Source organism: Lepidochelys kempii, chromosome 2 (genome assembly GCF_965140285.1).
Source record: "Lepidochelys kempii isolate rLepKem1 chromosome 2, rLepKem1.hap1, whole genome shotgun sequence".
NCBI lineage: Eukaryota > Metazoa > Chordata > Testudines > Cheloniidae > Lepidochelys > Lepidochelys kempii.
Genome location: NC_136381.1, coordinates 232,908,289 through 232,928,809, shown reverse-complemented (window position 1 = coordinate 232,928,809; position 20,521 = coordinate 232,908,289). Strand labels below are relative to the sequence as shown.

At 44.3% G+C, this 20,521-nt stretch overlaps 1 protein-coding gene across 9 annotated transcripts in view; it reads left to right on the top strand.

Annotated features, from left to right (window-relative positions):
* NEBL (nebulette) overlaps positions 1–20,521 on the top strand; it is a 455,293-nt gene that overhangs the window by 417,054 nt on the left and 17,718 nt on the right. For 6 of the 9 annotated variants that reach the window (XM_078851824.1, XM_078851821.1, XM_078851828.1 and 3 more), the window contains 2 exons: positions 16,844–17,053; positions 17,146–17,234. The exons of 1 other annotated variant lie outside the window; for it this stretch is intronic. In XM_078851824.1, the coding sequence (XP_078707950.1) occupies positions 16,844–17,006 (163 nt within the window). In that variant the 3' untranslated portion in view covers positions 17,007–17,053; positions 17,146–17,234. Of the gene's footprint in view, positions 1–16,843; positions 17,107–17,145; positions 17,835–20,521 lie in introns of those variants that run through there. 2 more of the 9 variants (XM_078851823.1, XM_078851822.1) reach the window with 2 other exon arrangements.

Here is a 20,521-nt window from a genome sequence, read left to right as displayed (position 1 = left end):
TAGTTCACATTTTATTTGATGTCACAGTGGATGTAACATTACAGAATTTATTCTGCATAACATACAATGGCATTGAAATAAAATATTAAACCTAGGATTATGTATGTATTATATTCATAAACAAAACACATCAAAACTACCATACCCATTGATATAGGTTACACAAGTTAATTGTTTATTGCTTCAACCAAGGATGCTTTGTATTTTCAAACATGAATGAAGAAAATAGCCAGACTTGGCTCAAGTTTGGTCACTAAATGTGTTTTCCTAAAAACGCATTTTGTTTCCTGCACTTTTCAGGAGGTTAACATGCTTTGTTCAGGTTGCATTTGGAATCCATCAACATAACATTAATTTCACATTTCATCACCCTTGATTTATTTAAATAAATGCCGGTAATAAGTAAATGAGTCCTCTGATCTGACTCATATTGGCTGCTGTTCCTTGAATTGGTGGGTGGTTAGGCATGTTCTCATTACAGCATATTGCCAACCAAAACAAATCGGATTACTGTCTTCCTTAGGTTAATTCGCACCAAATCAAATCAAGGGCATTTGCTCACTTTAATTCACTTATATTAAATTACTTCAAAAATTCCAAGAATAAATTTAATTTTAAAAAAATCACAATATAGTGTATATTGGATCTGCTAAAACCATCCGGTAGTAACACGTTACTTTGCCTAGTTGTGAGTTTTATTTATTGCAGTGTTAAATGCATAGTCCTATTCTCTCCAATGGAAACTTTCAATGTTTAGAAACTATTATTTTAAAAAGAAGAAAAAAGTAGGCTATTAGCAGTGAACAAATAGAAATGAAGCAGGCAAATGGTATGCTCCAGGAATTATTTTGGGAAAGTTCAACGTCCGGTGCTATATAGGAGGTGAGACTAGATGATCACAATGGTCCCTTCTGGCCTTAGAACAGAAATCCCCAAACTTTTGAGGGCCGAGCCCCCCCAGTCCCCTCCTGGAGCTGGGAGAGGCTGGAGAGGGGGTGACCTAGACAGAAGTAAGGGGGCCAAGGCTGGGGCTGCAGGGATGGGGCTGGGGACTGAGCTGCGGCCTGGGGCGGGAGTGGAGTCGCAACCAGGCTGTGATGGGAGCCAGTAGCTGGGCCTGCAGCAAGGTGCAGTTTCGCACCTGGCCCCCGCCCCTTCCTGCTTCCAACCTTGGTCCCAGGCAGGAGTGAAGCCACAGCTAGGCCCCAAGCCACGTGCAGAGCTGTGCTGAGGCTGGAGATGGGGCCAGGCATGGGGACGGGAGCCGAGGCAATGGCTGGGGGCGGGGCCAGAGCAGAGCTCAGGGCAGAGAGGAGCTGGGTGGTGCTCCCTCCCCCCCCACCATGGGGGCTGGCCCAGACCCGCTGCCTCCCCACCGAAGGTCTTGCCACACACCCTCCCAGGGGGGCGCACCCCACATTTTGGGGACCTCTGCCTTAGAATCTATGGAGAGATGGTATGTATGTTCCAGCCAAGTAATACATGCTTCCCACTGTACAATGTTTCTCAGTAGAAACATACATTATAGTTTTCTATGAAGTTTCATAAAGTGTAGTGCATGGATTCTTCCCTCCATAAGGCTTTTGTATATTAGGGATGCCCTGATACAACAAACGCCTCCTTTTATGCTGTAGCACACATCACTTTCCAATGGGAAAATCATTATGATCCACCTAATCAGAGTGCATGTAACTTGTAAGTCCAGTGTATAACCTGTTAAAGCAGCTGGAGCACCAGAGTTTTTCTCTCTCTATTTTAAATATATCACTCAGGCACAGATCAGGCCCTCATTCAACAACATCATGTCCAAGAAAGCACTGGAATGAAGACACACGTCAAGTTCTCCATGTCTTCATTGCCTCCACAGAGGCGCACTGCCGAAGCCATTCTCCTCGCCATGTGCCACAGAACGTTTTAGAGCAGTAGCTACCAATTAGAGGGCATGCACAAATCTCTTGAGTGAACGGTATATCGATGGTAGCACCACTGAAGTTTGGCTCGGCAGCCCCTATGTGAAGGTGCTGCTCAGCCAAAACTACATGATGCTGCGACCCCAGAAGCCAGGTTTCAATGCTGCGCAGGTTGGGGATCCTCTTGAACTGCCCTTTTTTCCCCCACTTCCAGGTGTACCTGTCCCCCAATTGGGGCTCCTGCCAAAGGTTCGCACCATGAGTAACATGCATATGGCTGCAGGCACCATGTGGGAATTGGGGGTGTGGGAAATTTTTATTGATTTTGTATTGCCACAGCCCTTGCCTAAGATGGCAGATCCATCTAAAAAAGTGTGGCTTAAAGAGTGTTTCTTTGCCTTGTTTCATACAAACATACATATTTTTTAAGTTAGCTCAGTCTGTAGATATGTTGGAAGCTGTCTGGTGTTCACTATCTGTGTAAAGCACAGCCAAGAGAAAAGAGGGAAATGCCAACTTTTTCTCAACGTTATTCAAACATTTAAAAAAAAACCAAAGTCTCAATACTATTCTTTTTCATACCTCTTAATGTCAAAGGATTCAGAATTAATTCTATAGGGAATTGGGACTTAAATTGCCGAAAAATCCCTAATGGTTTAAAATCCATTTTAGCTTTATAGTTTAAGAGACACACAGACAAAGAAGGAAAATTAAAGGGAAGGTATATCTATGATCTGGTGACTATGGTTTACTCTTTTCCCAAACGAAGGTAGCTGAGTATTGCTCAGGTTGTAGAAAACCTCCAGTTGTACAGATCTAGTCCAAATAACACTTGAACCTATTTCCAGGGACTAATAGGATTTCATAAAGTTACTGTACACTAGATAGTTTACTGACGGGTTACAAGTATATGTTTGAGAGAAGCTAAAACTCTGCACTGTAAAACCATACATATGTATGCATATATATAGTATACAGTTTTGTTTTATATCAAAATACAGTAGATTATTCAAATGAAAACATATTATAATCAGATGTGTCATTCTAGAGAGAGCAGAGGGTACACTGGATAGGACTCTGATATATGGTAGGCATTGATTTGATTATGGAGGCAAACTGGGGGTTGATATTTGAAGAAATGCATTACTCTTTAGCAGTCCCTGATTGCTTATTACAAATGATAACATAAGATTCCTCCTCCTCCCTCCTGCATGGTGTTGGTAAAATGTACATTTTCATGGAGTGGCCTGTTCTTATACCAGAGAGAACTGCTGAGTATCTGTGCCCACTTGCTTTTAATGGTGGGAACGTACACACATCTTTCTGAGCATGAACATCTGGTCCTTAAAATCCAGTTTCACACCAGTTTGGACTAGATGACCTTTTGTGGTCCTTTCAGCCCTACATGATTCTGAACTCCCAGTCTCTCTGCCTTCAGCAGCAAGCTGGCTGCTTGTGCAGTTCTTTGTTTCTACCAGGAACTTTTCTATGTCTACCCCATGCCACCCCCACTACTTTCTTCCCTGCCATCTTTATAGCCTATGGGATCCAGTCACTTTGGCTTTGGATGGCCTTAGGGGAGAAGCCTTCAAGAAGTGTTTCAAGACACAAGAGCAGTTTTAAGTTGTTAGAAAAAGTGCCAGCTCTCATCAGTAATAATAGCTGAGCACTTTGAAGAACCAGTTCATCACAACAGCGTTTGGCCAGCTGACACCATTTGAAACCTCCATGAAGTTCCTCTATAGCACACCCTCGGCCTGTTGCCACCCAATATGGCCTTCCTTTCCTCCTCTGTGAAACCTGTTTCATAAACAGTCCCTCAGATCCGGTGCCCTGTGTCTCTCTAGCCATATTGACAGACACCCCTCTCTCCTATACAGCCCCTTTTGGGACTCTAGATTCAGGATAGAAACCTTAGTTTTGTTCCTCCAGGATTTTTTCCCTCAGAACCCTTTGTGTTCAAAGCATCTCAAAGAGGCCTACTTATAGATGTCTAGTCACCCAGCTCACTACAAGTTGCTATGCATTTGCTTTGACTAAACACTACCAGTATACAGCCTCCTCATTTGTCCTTTCATTGCCTCTCCCTCCTCCTGCTGTGTGGTTTCCAGTTGCTGATGACTGTGAGAAAGGAAGACATCCATATTTTTCATGATCTGAAAGACTTCCTAGTCAAGCTGTGCTCTTCCATCTTTCTCAAACTCATCTCAATCAAGTTATCACTTTCCTCCCTGATCATGGGTTCATCATCAACCGTTAGAGAAAAATTTCTGTTTCTCTCTCAGGATCTGATTTACCAGACAGTCAGATTCACGACTCAGAAGGACCTAGTCCTCCTTCCATCCAGCAAAGTCTCTAAGATCTAGGACATGGTTCCAGGCCTGCTTTCCAACTATGCAGATCACGGGTCCAGGCCTGCTTTCCAACTATGCGGATCACAAATGCTCACCTCTGCAAACACGGTACAGAGAACCATATTATGTATTGGGACTTCTTCTGTTTATGGGTGGAATGTGAGCCCCTCCTTCGGGAAGGCTAGTCACTTGGTCCTGCCCCTTCTGCCCAAGGCCCTGCCCTTACTGCCCCACATCCGCTAGAGCCCCGAGAAACCCCCCGTGGCCAGAGGAGCCCTGGCCGAACCTCCCCAGGCTGCCAGCCAGCACCAGATCGCTAGCCGGCCCCAGTACCGGCTCCAGTACCAGCCCGCCAATTGCCCTCAGCGTCAACCCCAGTGCCGGGTTGCCCACCAGCCTCAGGGCCAGCCTCAGCTGCCTGCTGGCCTTCTGCAGGAGCTGAGCTCCCGCCATCTTAGTGGAACATGGGTAGGGCCAGGCTTGGCTTAGCCTCCTCTGGCCTATTATACCACTGCCAATGATTCCATTCCTAATCTTCCTCAATTTGAGTTTATAAGGAGGAGTCTCTTGTCTGACCTGAATACACTTGACCAAAGTCCAGGGTCCCTGGGATGGTGGCTATTGTAGAAAAATCTGACATCTGGGAAGCCTCTGATGTATCTCCTCCCCCCAACCAGAATCACACTGACACGGATCCACATATGGACACCAGATCCTTGTTGGCCTATGGTGCAAGTGTGAATTGAACCCAAGTATCAATGTTTTAGAGCTAAAAGTGGTGGGTCTAGCAATTCAATACATTCTCATCTTCATTTCTACTCCAGCATTTCAAGCAGAAATCAACTATTGCAATAAGCTGATTATCACACCTGCATTAGAGCTCTACACATCCTTTTCAAAGTAGAGACAATCCATTGGACCATCTTGGCCACTTGAGTCCAAGGATAGTTAAACAGATAGGCAGACTGGCTCAGCAAAGGAACCCTATACCAAGGGAATCCTTCAATTCTGGCCTGTATATTCTCAAACCATAACCTCCCTTAGGTTTGTGTACCACTTTGGCATACAGTTCCTTGTCTATTGCTCCAAGCATTGACTTTCAGGCATGGAGGACAGATGGATTCTCAATCAACTATATGCCTTCCCTTCTCTCCATCTTCCCTCAGAGGTAGTGGAGAAAATCCTGGAGACTGAACAAAGGTCATTTTCTTTGTTTCCTTTTGGTCCTGAAGACCCTGGTTCTTCATTCTGCTTCAAAATGTCACTCCCCAACACCATGGCCTTTCTACCCTGAGGACCATTTATAAATAGTTTTTCATCAGTAATACAGAGCTTAGGTACAGGTGCAAGTTTCAGTCCTTGAACACTACATGTTACTGGCTTTAAAGACACCTTTGCAGTTCATCCTTATGTCTCTCACTTCTTCAACACCTTCTCATGTCTCAAACTAGCTATCAGGTGTCTGGTAGCTAAATGGAGTCTTACTTTGGTCCTTTGTGCTTTCTGTTAGCCCCTCTTCAAACCATTGGAAAGGTTTTCCTCTACTTTCTCACTATCAAAGTCACATTCCTTGAGGTGGTTACCTCTGTGAGAAGGGGAAAGGTCAATAAAGTAGGAGCACTTTACTTCAAATAACTCTTCCTTCATGCAGCTCCCCAAATAACACACAAAATGTATTCTCCATTCCAAGTCAGTCAGGTAATTGTCCTTTATTCTGCCTGTGCACCCATCCTACCAAAAAAAAAAAATCTACATTGTCTGCATGTGGTCAGAAGTCACAAATTCTGCTCAGACAAGACAGCCCTCCTCAAAAGGTATGATGTGTTTCTGGCCTATGTTTATAGTAGAGTGTCAACAAGTAACGTCTGCAATCTCCAGATTGATCATCGTACCTATCAGAGAATCCTATGATTCCAGAACATGGCAGCTGATCCACTTCACTGAACAGAATGTTGTAAACGTATTTAGCCTGTAGGGTGTACATTGGTTTAATCTAGAACGCCATCTATGATTTGAAAAACTGTTTTCCTTTGGATTCTGTGCTCCTTCCACTAGGTCCACTAACAGTCCTGTGGGCCAAAACTAACAGAACCTCCTATGAAAATTGTAAAGCTGCTTCCTAGGATCCTCTTGCTGTGTTTGCCAGGCTTTACAAAGTGGACAAGGTGGCCACTGCACACATTTCCTTTGGGCACAGGAGCTTGCAGACCATCCATTCTGTTTACTTTGTTAGTTTTATATTTTTGTTGTTCAGTATTATATAATTTTCAGTTGTTTGAACTACATTTTTTCTTCTATCATCCCTCTCTGTTGTTCTACTGCTTTCTGCTTTTCAGCTCTGCTCTCCTGATTGGCAGAGGACCATTCCACAAGAATAGACCAGATTTGTCTCATGGAATGGCCTTTTGCCCGTCTGGACATCCCTTTCCTGGGGCTTGGTTTTGTTAGTTTTTTCTAATAATTCCTCCAGGTTTTTACCCTTCTCTGGAAGCATGTGGATGTTTGGTGCTCGTAAGGATCAGGACCTGGCCTCTGGGGGGAGAGATTTGCACATTCCTGATACCAACAGCAAGGGCAGCAGAGCTACCCCACAGTTCTCTCTTGCTTGGCAGATGGCTACTTCACAAAAAGATGTGTTGGAGACCCCAGGGCATGGCCACTTGTTAAGTCATGGGGATGGAAGGCCATAAGGGTCGAGGAGGTCTCCCTGCTGAAGGCCTAAGGGCTTCTTCTCAACCCCCCTTAATAGAATTCAGGCCTGGCTGGTTTGAGTAAGCTCTTTTGCTCTTAAAACAGTGTTGCAGCCGCAGATAATGCCTTATAATATAAGGTTTGCTGACTCCAAGTTAAAGATAATAGGAGATAGTTACAAGGCCAGACAGAATGTGCTGTTTTTTTAAGTTGCTAGGAATGCTTGTTAGAGGTTGTAGGAAATAAACATTGTTGTAACCCATATAAGGAAGGCAGAGTATTTGTGCAAAGTTTTAATTGGCTGATGTGTAGTGCAGTAGCATTAAGGAATATAAAAGTGTGTGTAATGACCTGCTCTGGTGTGCAGGATTTGAGATTCTATTCTCCCTGTACCTTGTTTGCAGCTGCAAATAAATTTTTCTGCTTCTCCACCCCGTTGTGATTATTGAGTGAAACACACCGGGTAACGAACCCCTGCTGTTGTTTTGCCTCTCGGCATTGAGTGCCGGCAACAGATACATTAACAGGTAAGATAGAACTGATCTACTCCTGTAACTAAATAGGAGATGTGACCCCTCCACATCTTCTAGGCCCTTAAAGATTGCTCCTTCTATAAATATTGCTGACCTCAAGACTTCATACTCAAACTGATTAATCTCTGTCTGAGAGGTGTGCCCCTTTTCCTTTGCCATTTTGGACTACTTGGGGCTAACCGTTAAGTGCACTCAGAGCCCTCAGTTAGTACAGATCATGGCAACCAACCTGCTTAACTGAACAGGGATGGTGTAAACATATCCAGCCTATACTGTGAGCATTGGTTTAGTCTAGAAAGCCCTGTATGATTTGCAGTCTATACAAATAGCCAACTCCTCCCCTGCTATACTCTACCTGAGCAGCACAGTTACCTCTGGCAATACTATTTGGGAACCATAGTTCACATGAGGATAACTGGGCCGCTACTGCTTAGTAAAATATCCCACAGAGGCAAAGGCAGTTTCATGTCTCCTTTCTGGGTCAGAGATCTGATCATGAGTTAAAAATGTAGGGCCAGATTTTAAAAGATATTTAGGCACCTACAGATGCAAGTAAGCGCCAAGGAGTAGTTTCAAATAAAATTTTGAACCCAATGGGAGTTAGGTGCTTTTGAAAATCCCAGTAGGTGCCTATCTGCATTTGTAGGCACTGAGTTGTATTTGAAAGCTGCACCTTAGTGAACTGTTAAACTAAAGATAAAACATCCTGTTTGTGGGCCCAATCCTGCTCCCATTTATGTCAGAGAGTTTTGCCTTTGAGCAGAACTGGTTCCAAAGCGTGCATGCGTCTATTGTGAGCTAGTCACAATAAAAACAGAACCTAAGGGACAGCTTTTTAAAGGTATGGCAGTGCCTAAAGGTGCAGATTGGGATTAGCATTGAGATACCTAAACACTTTCAGTTAGCTGTCCCTAAATGCATTTGGACACATTCAAACCTGATCACTCTGGATGTGTAACGATTGCTCTATACGAGAAGTTGCTCCAGTTTAAAAGTGTATTTTAAAAAGTGCAACATTGTGTGCAGAGGCTCTTTCGACTGATTAAAACCCAGCTTGTATTGGTTTAGTGTCAGATGGTGATGTTACAGGCACAAACAACATCAATTTACAGTTTACCAATTTGGAACAATTTTTACCAATGGATTTTCCATCAGTGACCATTTTGAAATCTAGATTGGATGTTTTGTAAAAGCTCTGCTCTAGGAATTATTTTGGGGAAGTTCTATGGCCCGAGCTCTATAGGAGGTCAGAGCAGATGGAGCTGTCCTTGGAATCTAGGCGTCTGTGTCCACACAAGGGTTATTACTGGTGTAGCTAAATTGGTTTTTAAATCAATTTCAGTTAAACTGAGGCAATTTCTGCATGCAGATAGGCCTTAAAAAACACTTTACATTTTAATGGGAAGTAAAACACTAGACACTAAAATGACCATATGTTGATTACTTCACTTCAAAAAATGTAAAGTTACATTTACTGAACTGTGGAGTAAAACATTGTTTTATTTGCACCCTTTATTATGTATAAAGGAGAACGGCATAACAAGAACCAATGGCTGGAAGTTAAAGCTAGACAAATTTAAATCAGAAATAAGGCACAAATTTTTATCAGCAAGGATGATTAACAAACTCCCAAGTGAAGTGTTGGATTCTCCATCTCTGGATGCCATCAGATGAAGACCGGGTGCCTCCCTGGAAGATACGCTTTTGTCAAACAAGCTATTGGGCTCAGTGCAGGGGTAATTCTTTTGCGTTTGTTATGCAGGAGGTCTGGCTAGACAATCTAATGGTCCCTTCTGGCCTAAAATCTATGAAAGGCCCCCATACCCTCCCTCCCCCATCAGTTGGCAGAGGAAGACCCAGACTAAGTGATATCACTGGTCAGGCCCCCTGCCAAAAATCTTGCTCAGCTTCTCCTGTAAAAAGAGAAACATACTGAGCTGATATTTAAGGAAAAGAGGGTGGGGGGGAAGCATTTAAAAATATGCCACTTGGAGATGGTCCTTTTAAAAATATTTTCTGAAAGTTGTATAAATGTTTAAACTGTTTCAAATGGTATATAGTAAACCACGCATGAGCAACAGAGTTTTATAACAGCAATGTCCTGCCGTGTTTACCACCTCTCTTTACCAGTCACTGAGTTCTCACTGGGACATGTGTTTTCTTTTTGATAAGGAACACATTCTCTCTCTATTGCATAAAATTCTTTAATCTTTTAACATGCTCCTATGCAACAATTTGTCTTTATATACTATAAAGAAGCAATAAAGGGAAAAGGGGATGGGGTGGGAAGAAGGGGTAGGGTTTTTTTTTCTTTTGGCTTTGCAGTTCATCTTTTCTATTTCAGCTGGGAAAACTATTGGCAATACAGCTAGCAGTTTACCCAAGTGAAATTCAGACACATGCCACAGTATGATTTATAGGAAACTTTCTTTCATCTCATCTTGCGCTTTACTACTACTAAATCAGCACTTTTGAGATGTGTAATTAGAATGGGGTAGATTCTCATCTGGTGAAAACTGGTATAGTTCTATTGGCTTCACTTGAACAATGCATAAAACAGATGAGGATTTGGACCCATGTATTGCAAGAATTTAAAGTCTGTCATTTTGAAAGTAATTTGCAGTAGATGAAAAGAAGCTCAGTTAGTATATCAATAACCAGGAAACTCTGAAGGTTGATTTTAAGTTATTCCTCCCCCCCAAACATAAATTGTTCTTCTATAAATTGGTATTTTTAAGCTAAGACAAATCAATCTCTGGCACTGTCAATGACCCTCCTCAAGCCCCTTTGGCTTTACCTGATTCCACTTCTCTGCTGCTTTCTCAGACCCAGCACTGAGTTTCTTCCAAGCCCAAGTATATTTACACACACCCACCTACTCTTTCCAGACCTAGAACTGCTAGCAAGAGAGAAGTGGGGAAGGCAGTGGCTTGAGGTAGCTTGGGATGGGGGGAAAGGATCCTGAGTCTGGAGAAGGATTTGGGAGAAGCAGGCTGGGAATGTAATTCAGTGACTCTAATTCAGGTAGTATGAGATTCTGGAGAGGAATCACTAAATTATAGAGGGTGGGAATAGGAGTTGGGACTTGGGGAAAGCCACTTCTAGTAGACAATTTGTTAGCAGTTATGCCCAGTATAGGGTTGCCAATTTTCTGATTGCAGAAAACTGAAGACCCTTTTCCGGCCCCACCCCTGCTCATTCCATTCCCCCCCTCCCTCTGTCACTGCTCTCTTCCAGCTGGGGGTGTGGGGTCTGGAGTGGAGCCATGGATTAGGCATGCGGGAGGGGACTGCAGGTTGGGGCAGAGGGTTGGAGTATAGGAGGGGGTACAGGCTCTGGGCTGGGGATGCAGGCTCCAGGCTGGGGCCAGAAATGTGGGGTTCAGGGTGCAGAAGGGGGCTTCAGGCTGGGGCAGGGTGTGGGCTCTGGGAGGGGACTCAGGGCTGAGGTATGGGAGGGGGTAAGGGCTCTGGGCTGGGGCAGGGATGAGGGGTTTGGGGTGCGGGAGGGGGCTCTAGGTGAGGGCAAGGAGTTGGAGTGTGGGAAGGGGTACAGACTTTGGGCTGGGAGTGTGGGCTCTGGGGTGGGGCCAGGGATGCAGGAGGCGGCCCGGGGTTTGGAGTGTGAGAGGGGGTGTGGGTTGTGGGCTCTGGGAGGGGGCTCAGGGCTGGGGCAGAGGGTTGGGGTGTGGGTGGGTGTGGGGTGCTGGCTCCAGGCAGCGCTTACCTCAGGTGGCTCCCAGGAAGCGGTTGGCATGTCTCTGTCTCCTAAGCACAGGGGTGGCCAGGAGGCTCCGTGAGCTTCCCCCATTTGCAGGTGCCTCCACCGCAGCTCCCATTGGCCACAGTTCCTGGCCAATGGGAGCTGTGGAGCTGGCACTTGGGGCTGGGGCAGCACACGGAGCATCCCTGGCTGGCCCTGCTCCTAAGAGCCAGAAGGACATGCTGGCCGCTTCCGGGAGCTGTGCAGAGCCGGCTGCTGCGGCCAACCAAACTTTTAGTGGCCCATCAGCTGTACTACCAGAGCCACCAGAGTCTCTTTTCGACCAGGCGTTCTGGTCAAAAAAATGGACGCTTGGCAACCATAGCGCAGTATCTGTCTTGGTCGCAACACCTTGGATTGCATCAGCACAAAAAAGTAATAGGAACTTAATGAGCACGAAAAGTCAAATTTAGATGAAACCAAAAGGTCTTTGATAATACAAAATAAAATCTAAAACACATTGAAACTTACCTGAAAACAGCCTTCATCGTCTCTTGCTTTTCCTGTTGTTTGAAGTGCAGAGTGAGTTCCCTTTCATTTCCTCTTTGTGTCATTTCCTGCCATAATGCTCCATGGTGTAAAGTAATAGCCATCAACTTCTGCAGAAACAGTGAAACTGCAACGGATATTTCTCTCTGGGGATTTAAATGAGAAGGTTTTCTTTGGAGAAGTAGCTTTCTTGGACGGACTGGACAATAGACTAGGTGTGCAAGAACTGAATTACCAGCAAGGGGTTCAGTCCACCTTACTCTTTCAGTGTACTGTGGAAAATAAGGAAACAAGTCCCCAACAGATTGACAAAGAGAAGCAACCTCCCTACCCTTGAGTCTTTGCTCTGGTGAAGCATTTGGTCTGCACAGCATTGAAGGTAATCAAGGAGTTGGCTGTAAAGTGGAATGACGATTTTGGAGCCAGTCCTCTGGTTGATGAATGTGAGGAGGGGGTGTGCAGCGTGAAGTGGAATTCAGGGTAAAACAGTTGTCTGTAATGGAAAGATTGGGGAATGCCACACCTCCCTAGATTTTGCCATCATGACTTATCAAACTACCACTAGTCCAGTGACAAAACCCTTTTTAACATAACTGGGTCAGGGAAGGGCAATAAGAGCAAAAGGTCACATTCAGCTCCAGCTAAAATAGAAAGTTAAGACTACAAGGATCAATTGGATAGCTCTGTCTCTCTCTCCTGTTACCAATTTTCTTTCCCTTGTGGGCAATTGGTAGATGACTGAAACATATGACAGCTGGTCAGTGACCTAGAAGAAATAAACTGGTGGCTCTGAGAGTGACCCTTTCACAAATATAAACTTCATGTCTGGAAAAATCCAAGGCCTATTCACATATCTGCATCTGTCTGATTTTTAAATTATAACCAAATGTACTGAACCACTGACACAAATATCTGCTGTAAGCCATCAGGCTCACATGTAACTGATAGCTAGCTATATCAGAGGTCTCCAAACTGTGGGGCATGCCCCCATATTGGGGGCCAATGAACTTTCCGGGGGTGGGGAGCAGCGGGGCCTGGGCCAGCCCCCACAGGGGGTGGGGAGGGTGCGCCACCCAGCCCCGCTCCATTCCTATTTCTGCCCTGCCCCAAGCCGCAGCTCCAGCTCCCAGCCCTGCACCCAGCCCCACCCCTAGCCTCAGTCCCTGGCTGCGGCTTCAGGGGGTGGCAGGGCATGGACAGAGGTAATTGGGGGGCGTGAAATCCTTTCTGAATGGGGGAGGCAACCTAGTGACAGAGGATGTGGAAAAAGCTAATGTACTCAATGCGTGAAATCCTTTCTGAATGGGGGAGGCAACCTAGTGACAGAGGATGTGGAAAAAGCTAATGTACTCAATGCGTTTTTTGCCACTGTCTTCACGAACAAGGTCAGCTCCCAGACTACTGCATTGGGCAGCACATCATGGGGAGGAGGTGACCAGCCCTCTGTGGAGAAAGAAGTGGTTCAGGACTATTTAGAAAAGCTGGATGAGCACAAGTCAATGAGGCCGGATGCGCTGCATCCGAGGGTGCTAAAGGAATTGGCAGATGTGATTGCAGAGCCATTGGCCATTATCTTTGAAAACTCATGGTGATCCAGGAAGACTGGAAAAAGGCTAATGTAGTGCTCATCTTTAAAAAAGGGAAGGAGGAGGATCTGGGGAACTACAGGCCAGTCAGCCTCATCTCAGTCCCTGGAAAAATCATGGAGCAGGTCCTCAAGGAATCAATTTTGAAGCACATCAAGGAAAGGAAAGTGATCAGGAACAGTCAGCATGGATTCACCAAGGGCAAGTCATGCCTGACAAACCTAGTTGCCTTCTATGACAAGATACCTGGCTCTGTGGATGAGGGGAAAGCAGTGGACGTGTTATTCCTTGACTTTAGCAAAGCTTTTGATATGGTCTCACACAGTATTCTTGCCAGCAAGTTAAAGAAGTATGGACTGTATGAGTGGACTATAAGGTGGATAAAAAGCTGGCTAGATCGTCAGGCTCAACGGGTAGTGATCAACGGCTCCTTGTGTAGTTGGCAGCTGGTATCAAGCGGAGTGCCCCAATGGTTGGTCCTGGGGCTGGTTTTGTTCAATATCTTCATTAATGATCTGGAAGATGGTGTGGATTGCACTCTCAGCTAGTTTGCGGATGATACTAAACTGGGAGGAGTGGTAGATACACTGGAGGGCAGGGATAGGATACAGAGGGCCCTAGACAAATTGGAGGATTGGGCCAAAAGAAATCTGATGAGGTTCAACAAGGACAAGTGCAGAGTCCTGCACTTAGGACGGAAGAATCCCATTCACTGCTACAGACTAGGGACTGAGTGGCTAGGCAGCAGTTCTGCAGAAAAGGACCTAGGGGTTACAGTGGATGAGAAGCTGAATATAAGTCAACAGTGTGCCGTTGTTGCCAAGAAGGCCAATGTCATTTTGGGATGTATAAGTAGGGGCATTGCCAGCAGATTGAGGGATGTGATTGTTTCCCTCTATTCGGCATTGGTGAGGCCTCATCTGGAGTACTGTGTCCAGTTTTGGGCCCCACACTACAAGAAGGATGTGGAAAAATTGGAAAGAGTCCAGCGAAGGGCAACAAAAACAATTAGGGGGCTGGAGCACATGATTTATGAGGAGAGGCTGAGGGAACTGGGATTATTTAGTCTGCAGAAGAGAAGAATGAGGGGGGATTTGATAGCTGCTTTCAACTACTTGAGAGGGGGTTCCAAAGAGGATGGATCTAGACCAGGGTCCCCAACGAGATGCCCATGGGTGCAGTGGTGCCCGCTGGAGCAGTTGTGTGCGCCCACAGGACACCATGCTGCCAAAATGCCACCGAGAAGTGTTGCCGTTTCTCCGCAGCATTTCGGCAGTACCGCTTCTTGCTGCTGCCACTTCTTGGCGGCATTTCAGCGGCGGGGTGTCCAGCGCCTGCCACTGTCTTCTGGGAATAGGAATATGCTATTCTCACAGAAAGGTTGGGGACCACTGATCTAGGCTGTTCTCAGTGGTAGCAGATGACAGAACAAGGAGTAATAGTCTCAAGTTGCAGTGGGGGAGGTTTAGGTTGGATATTAGGAAAAACTTTTTCACCAGGAGGGTGGTGAAGCACTGGAACGGGTTACCTAGGGAAGGTGTTGAAATCTCCTTCCTTAGAGGTTTTTAAGATCTGGCTGGGATGATTTAGTTGGGGATCGGTCCTGCTTTGAGCAGGGGGTTGGACTAGATGACCTCCTGAGGTCCCTTCCAACCCTGGTATTCTATGATTTTATGAAATGTTTGGGGACCATTGAGCTACGTGATTATCACTGAAGTTCTTCATATTTTTAGAAAATGGAAAGCAATACAGCTGAGCTGGATTGTATAGTAATATTTTGTCCTTTTCTATAGTAAACTTCACGGGAGATTTCATTTAAAGAATAAAAAAACAGCGTATGGCCTTTTCAATGCACTATTCAATTGCACTATGTTATGATAATTTGTTGTCCGCAGTAAAAAGTAATTGGAAAAGAGTGACACAAGGGGGCAGCTGTGTACCATTTAAAATGTTTTTTGCTGCACTAGATTGAAATTGTATATATGCATAGTCAGAATGATCAGGCAGGTCTGGGGAGTAGATGACTATCTTATTAGGTACATAAATGGCTAGGTTAATTGTATTTTTAGATAACATTTTACAATGTATTTAATTAGCATGAACAGTCATTTTTACATCTAATTGAATGGTCTTTGGTAATATAAAATCTGTTCTCTCATGCAGATTAATAACAGAAGTAATCCGGGAACAAAACATACTAAATTATTTTAATTAATAAAAAAATTAAAGTAAGTTTCACACAAAGATGTAGTAATTCACTATTTAAGAAAAGCAAACATTAACACCCAGAAAGTAAAACAGATCCTGCTGTTATAAATGCTATGTGCCCATGTGGATTTTTGCTAATCTGTTATAAATCTGGGGTAGTGGAAATGTGAAATGTATGATAAAACCAAGGAGAAGTTGCATTAATAAACCTGCTGTGGCTTCTATATGGTCTTTGTTTAGAGGTGGGCATACCAGAGTGGTTCAGCCTCTGCTAAACTAGGCAATGCTCTGAACTTTCACATCCTAAATCCAAACATTCAGAAAAAGCAAGAGATTCAGTAAGTTATGGTGGCAAAAAATTCCACCCAAAACCTACTTCTCATGACCATTCATGAAATAGCCACTTAATCATTTTAAACAGCTATAAGATGTTAGTCTCTGAATAATTTGTTTTGCCCCCCCACACTTAGTGCTGCCAATAAAATAGTTACTCAGTTATTAATAAAGAGTGAGTCCTCTCCAAGTTCAGTGTCTTTTTCAAAGGCGAGCCAAAATGAGTTATGGTGTGATGAAGGTAAGTCACTCCAATTTTAAGGATCTAAAAGTGTTCTGGCATTTTGCTTATTTCATGGCCATTGTTGGTCATTATTTGATTGATGGCTGAAGGGTGCAGCTGCCCTGCCATCTAGAGGGGATACTCTAAACCCGTTGTCTACAGTGATAGATATAGGCTTTGATATCTGATCTGCAGCATTGTTAGTAACAGCTGGATTGATAGGTAAAGAGGAAATGTGTGATATGTTTGACCACAGATTTACACTGCATGTGAAATGAAGTGGTATATATCTGAGACCCAGAAATAAGTGGAAAATGAAAAGGTAAAGGTCTCTGTATCACAAGGGTCTTTCAATTCTAACAGCAGCACACTGACATGATGTGCCATTTCTGATACTTATTGGACACCTGTGATGTTCTCAGAGAAGGACTCAAGAGGTGAGTTAGAAACCTAACAATATGGGGCCATTTCAGAATGCCGATCAGTGAATTTTTTCCTGCATAGAGACAACAATGAGTAGAGCAAGAATGTCCCATAGAGTGTAACAGTGGGCCTGGCTGAGTACATCAGAAGGTCCAATTCCCAGGAGCAGGGTTTCCCTAAAGTAAACAGTATGGGCTGGGGCTTTGAAAGCTAGAGTATTGTTGACTTATTGCTAAAACTAAAAAAAAAGGGATTTTTTTTTTTTGCAAAATTTTCGTGAAAAATTTGTCTCTTCTTTTGCTAGAAAATTTTGATTTTTCTTTTGGACCAGCTCTATTTTCCACTTCTGGCAGGCAGAAATTTCTTGTTGTAATGGACAGAAGATCAGAGCATGCCCAGAGCACCCCAGATATGCATCTTCAGAAACAATGACACTAGAAATGAGGGCAACTGCCTACTATTACTTACAACATGCTGCTCTGAGAAATGACTAAGCATCCTCCCTCCTACCCAGAAAAAGGCAGTGAAAATGGTAGTAGTGGTAAGAATAGCTTGTATTTGTATACAGTAGAATCTTGATTTTATGAACACATCTTATGAATGACCAGTTACACAAATTATTTTTTTCAACAGAAAAAATCCCAACAAAATTGATGTAAATGAAGATCAAACCAACATCCCTTCAGTGTAATGGAAATCTCTTTGCAGCGTTTGGAAGGGCAAGAAGAAAGTGATGCAGTGTGCCATACTGCAATTTATGTACCCTACCTACTGCAATTTTGAGATGTTCAATTTTATGAACTTTTCAGTTTTATCAACTCCTCAATCCCCAATAAATTCATAAAAAGTAGCACTGACCACTGAAATGCATCTATTGTAGAATAATAATACTACAGAACCAATTTTCAGAGGTAAGACTTTCTCCATTTGAAACTTCAGTGGGATTATGAGTAGGCAGAAGGTAATTACCCAAACTGGAATTGGCCAGGACACCGGGATTAACACCCCTATTTTTGTGGAGAAGTGCCACAAGAGATTTTACTCATCACAGGCTTAATGACCATATGCTTTTATGTCATAGAATATCAGGGTTGGAAGGGACCCCAGAAGGTCATCTAGTCCAACCCCATGGTGGTATGTCTAGCCCCATACCACCATGTTGGAGCACTGGTTCAATGCTGATTTCAAAAGAAGACTGCCATCTATTGAATCACCAATGGCACCTCCTGCAGCATGGATTTTCTATGGAGATCTTTTGGGAAAATATCTAATTTTGGGGGCCATGGATGATAAATGACCTTGCTGTAAAATTGTATGTTTGAAAAAAATGACTCAGAATTTCTGGGAAGAAATGTGCTTGTCTGAAGTAGCACTCAGCAATATTCAGCTATTAAATTTAAACCAGCTGGTGCTCATTAGTTGGTGCCCATCTGTGATATGTGCTGAACTTCAGCCCTAATGAATATGAGCTAACCATAAAATGGTGCCTGATAAATACCCAGTAAATATAGTTATCTTCAACACAGCACTCCAGTCCAAACATTGATCAAGCCCAGTCTTTCAGAGCTTACGAGATCCGAGTTCAGAACCTGGCTGCGTGATAGGAGGGAAGTGGGAATGGGGAAAATAGCAGACCTGACAATGGCAGACCAGAGACTGGCAAAAAATAATCTCTCCTTGCGTGCTTCAAGGTCTTGCCAGCAAAACTTGAACAGCAAACTTGAACGACTGTAGCATTGGAGGCAGACAAGATACCAGACGATGAAACCAAGGAACTGCTTGAATGATAGAATCCTTTGCTTCATGGACCATAAATTCTGCCTGCATTAAGTAGTCTTGATCATACACTGTAAATAATATAAACTGAAAAGGCTTTTATGCTCTTAGTGCAGGCCCTATGGGACTGGACAGTATATTGCATAAAACACTTTTAACCCGGGTTTACACAGCAGGTGACTAGTGTTTAAACGAAGATTATGGTGAGGTAAGTACTGAGACTGTAATATCTATCTGGCCTTCCTAGCACTGATGGTTTAAAAAACCCAAACCATTTCTATAATATGTTATGAGCGATTAAACTATGTACAAAAGGAAAGTCTTGCCTAAACTCTAATTCTCAAATCTTTTATTCTACTATTTGTTCTCATCTTAATTACATTTACAAATACAAGGGAGAAACCAGGTGGGTGAGCTATTATCTTTTATTGGACTAACTTCTACTGGTGAGAGACAGAAGTCCAATAAAAGATATTACCTCACCCATCCTGTCTCTCTGTAATGGGGCAGGACTCACCATTGTGGCACCTCCTGCTGGCTGTTCTGGGATTTAGCTCTGTCTTTTCACAGGACATCCTCCTCTGGTGGTGTCTCTCACCACCGTCACTTCTGCTGTGGACCCATGTCACCTCAAGGATCGCAGCATCCTCTTCAGGACACCACCCTCCAGCCATGCCCCATTCTGTTCTCCCCTACCCATCTCCAGGAAACAGAGGGCCTCGGTCCAGCCACTCACCTCCATGACTGACTGCAGCCCAAGGTTCTAGCCACTTGCCTCAGTGGCAAACTGCAGCCCTTTACTGGCCACTCCCCTCAATGGCAAGTGGAAGTACAGGGTGGGAGGGAGGCTGGGCCCACACACTAGTCTAGGTCCCAACCCAGAGACTCTCTCCTTCAACCCCCACCATCCATTTACCTGGGCCACTTCCCCATAGCCCTAGTACCTTCTCTGCCCCCATATCAGGCTTCAGTTTTGCAGTCAGTCAGGCTGGAGCTCCCTCTCGCTCCCCTGACCTAGCACTGCTCTGTCCAGGGTGCTGGCAGTTCCCTCAGCCCTTCAGGAACCCAGTCCTTTCTGCCTGGACTCCCAAAAGGGAACTGTTCCACCCCCCCCCCCCCCCCGCAGCTCTCTTTATATATGTGCCTGCTCTACCCTGATTGGCTGCTCATTGCAGCCCCTCTCTGATTAGCTGTCTGCTGCACACTCTCCTCAGCTGCTTTTAACCCTTTCTCCACCAGTGTGGGGCAGATGCCCCATCACACTCTCTAATATCCTGGTATCGACATGGCTACAACTATACTGCGTACAAGGGAGAAACCCAGCACTTGCATTGGTTCCTAGCTGGGCTGTTGCCTCATAACTGCATGTTCAGACTTAGATAAATTATTGCCTGTGTAGGAGTAAACTTGAGAAAAATACAAACAATCTAAAAATATGTTTGTAACTTCTTGTTAGCGAGACTATGTAGAAATAGGCATTTAGTAAGAGCAGGTAAGAGGCTACTTGGAACATTTGAAAAGTTGGTCTGGATGACATGCAGCCTAGGGTGCTAATAATAAACCAAAGGATTTTAATACCCCCTGGCAATTATTGTTGAGATTTCATGGAAAACTGTGGAGGTGCCATAAAAAATGTAGAAAAGAAAATACGGTATCTGTGATGAAGCCATGAAAAGAAAAGCTCATGGCAATTACCACCCAGCAAGTCTTACTTCAATCTCAAGTACAATAGTGGAGCCTGAATGGCCGCAGGAGAGTGGGGCTTCATGGGATTGGAACCCTGGACATAAGGGCCTTCAATGCATCGTTCCTAGATGTGCTGAGGAAAGGGAGCCCCAGCCAGGACTCATCACCCCTCACCTTGTGCTACTGTTCTGTGATTAGCTGAGGCTCATCTCTGGTTCGACCCTGACAGTGACAGGGTGAAGGATGGAAACACTTGTGGCCTGGTGTACCCAAGAGGAATGAAAATAAGCAGCAAATTAGAGGTGATTTTGCAGTGCAATAAATTAGGGAAATAGATGAATGTATCTATAACCTGCCTATGCAGATGCTTCATTCTCACAATAAATCCCACCCAGCACTGGAAATCTCCTGAAACTGCCTGTTCTTGTGAAGTTTCCAGCTCAGTGTGTTGCATGTCGAGGTCTGGTCTATGCTAGAAAATTAGGTTGGTTTAACTACATCAGTCAGAGGCGTGAAAAATCCCCACACCTGAGTGGCAAACTGACCA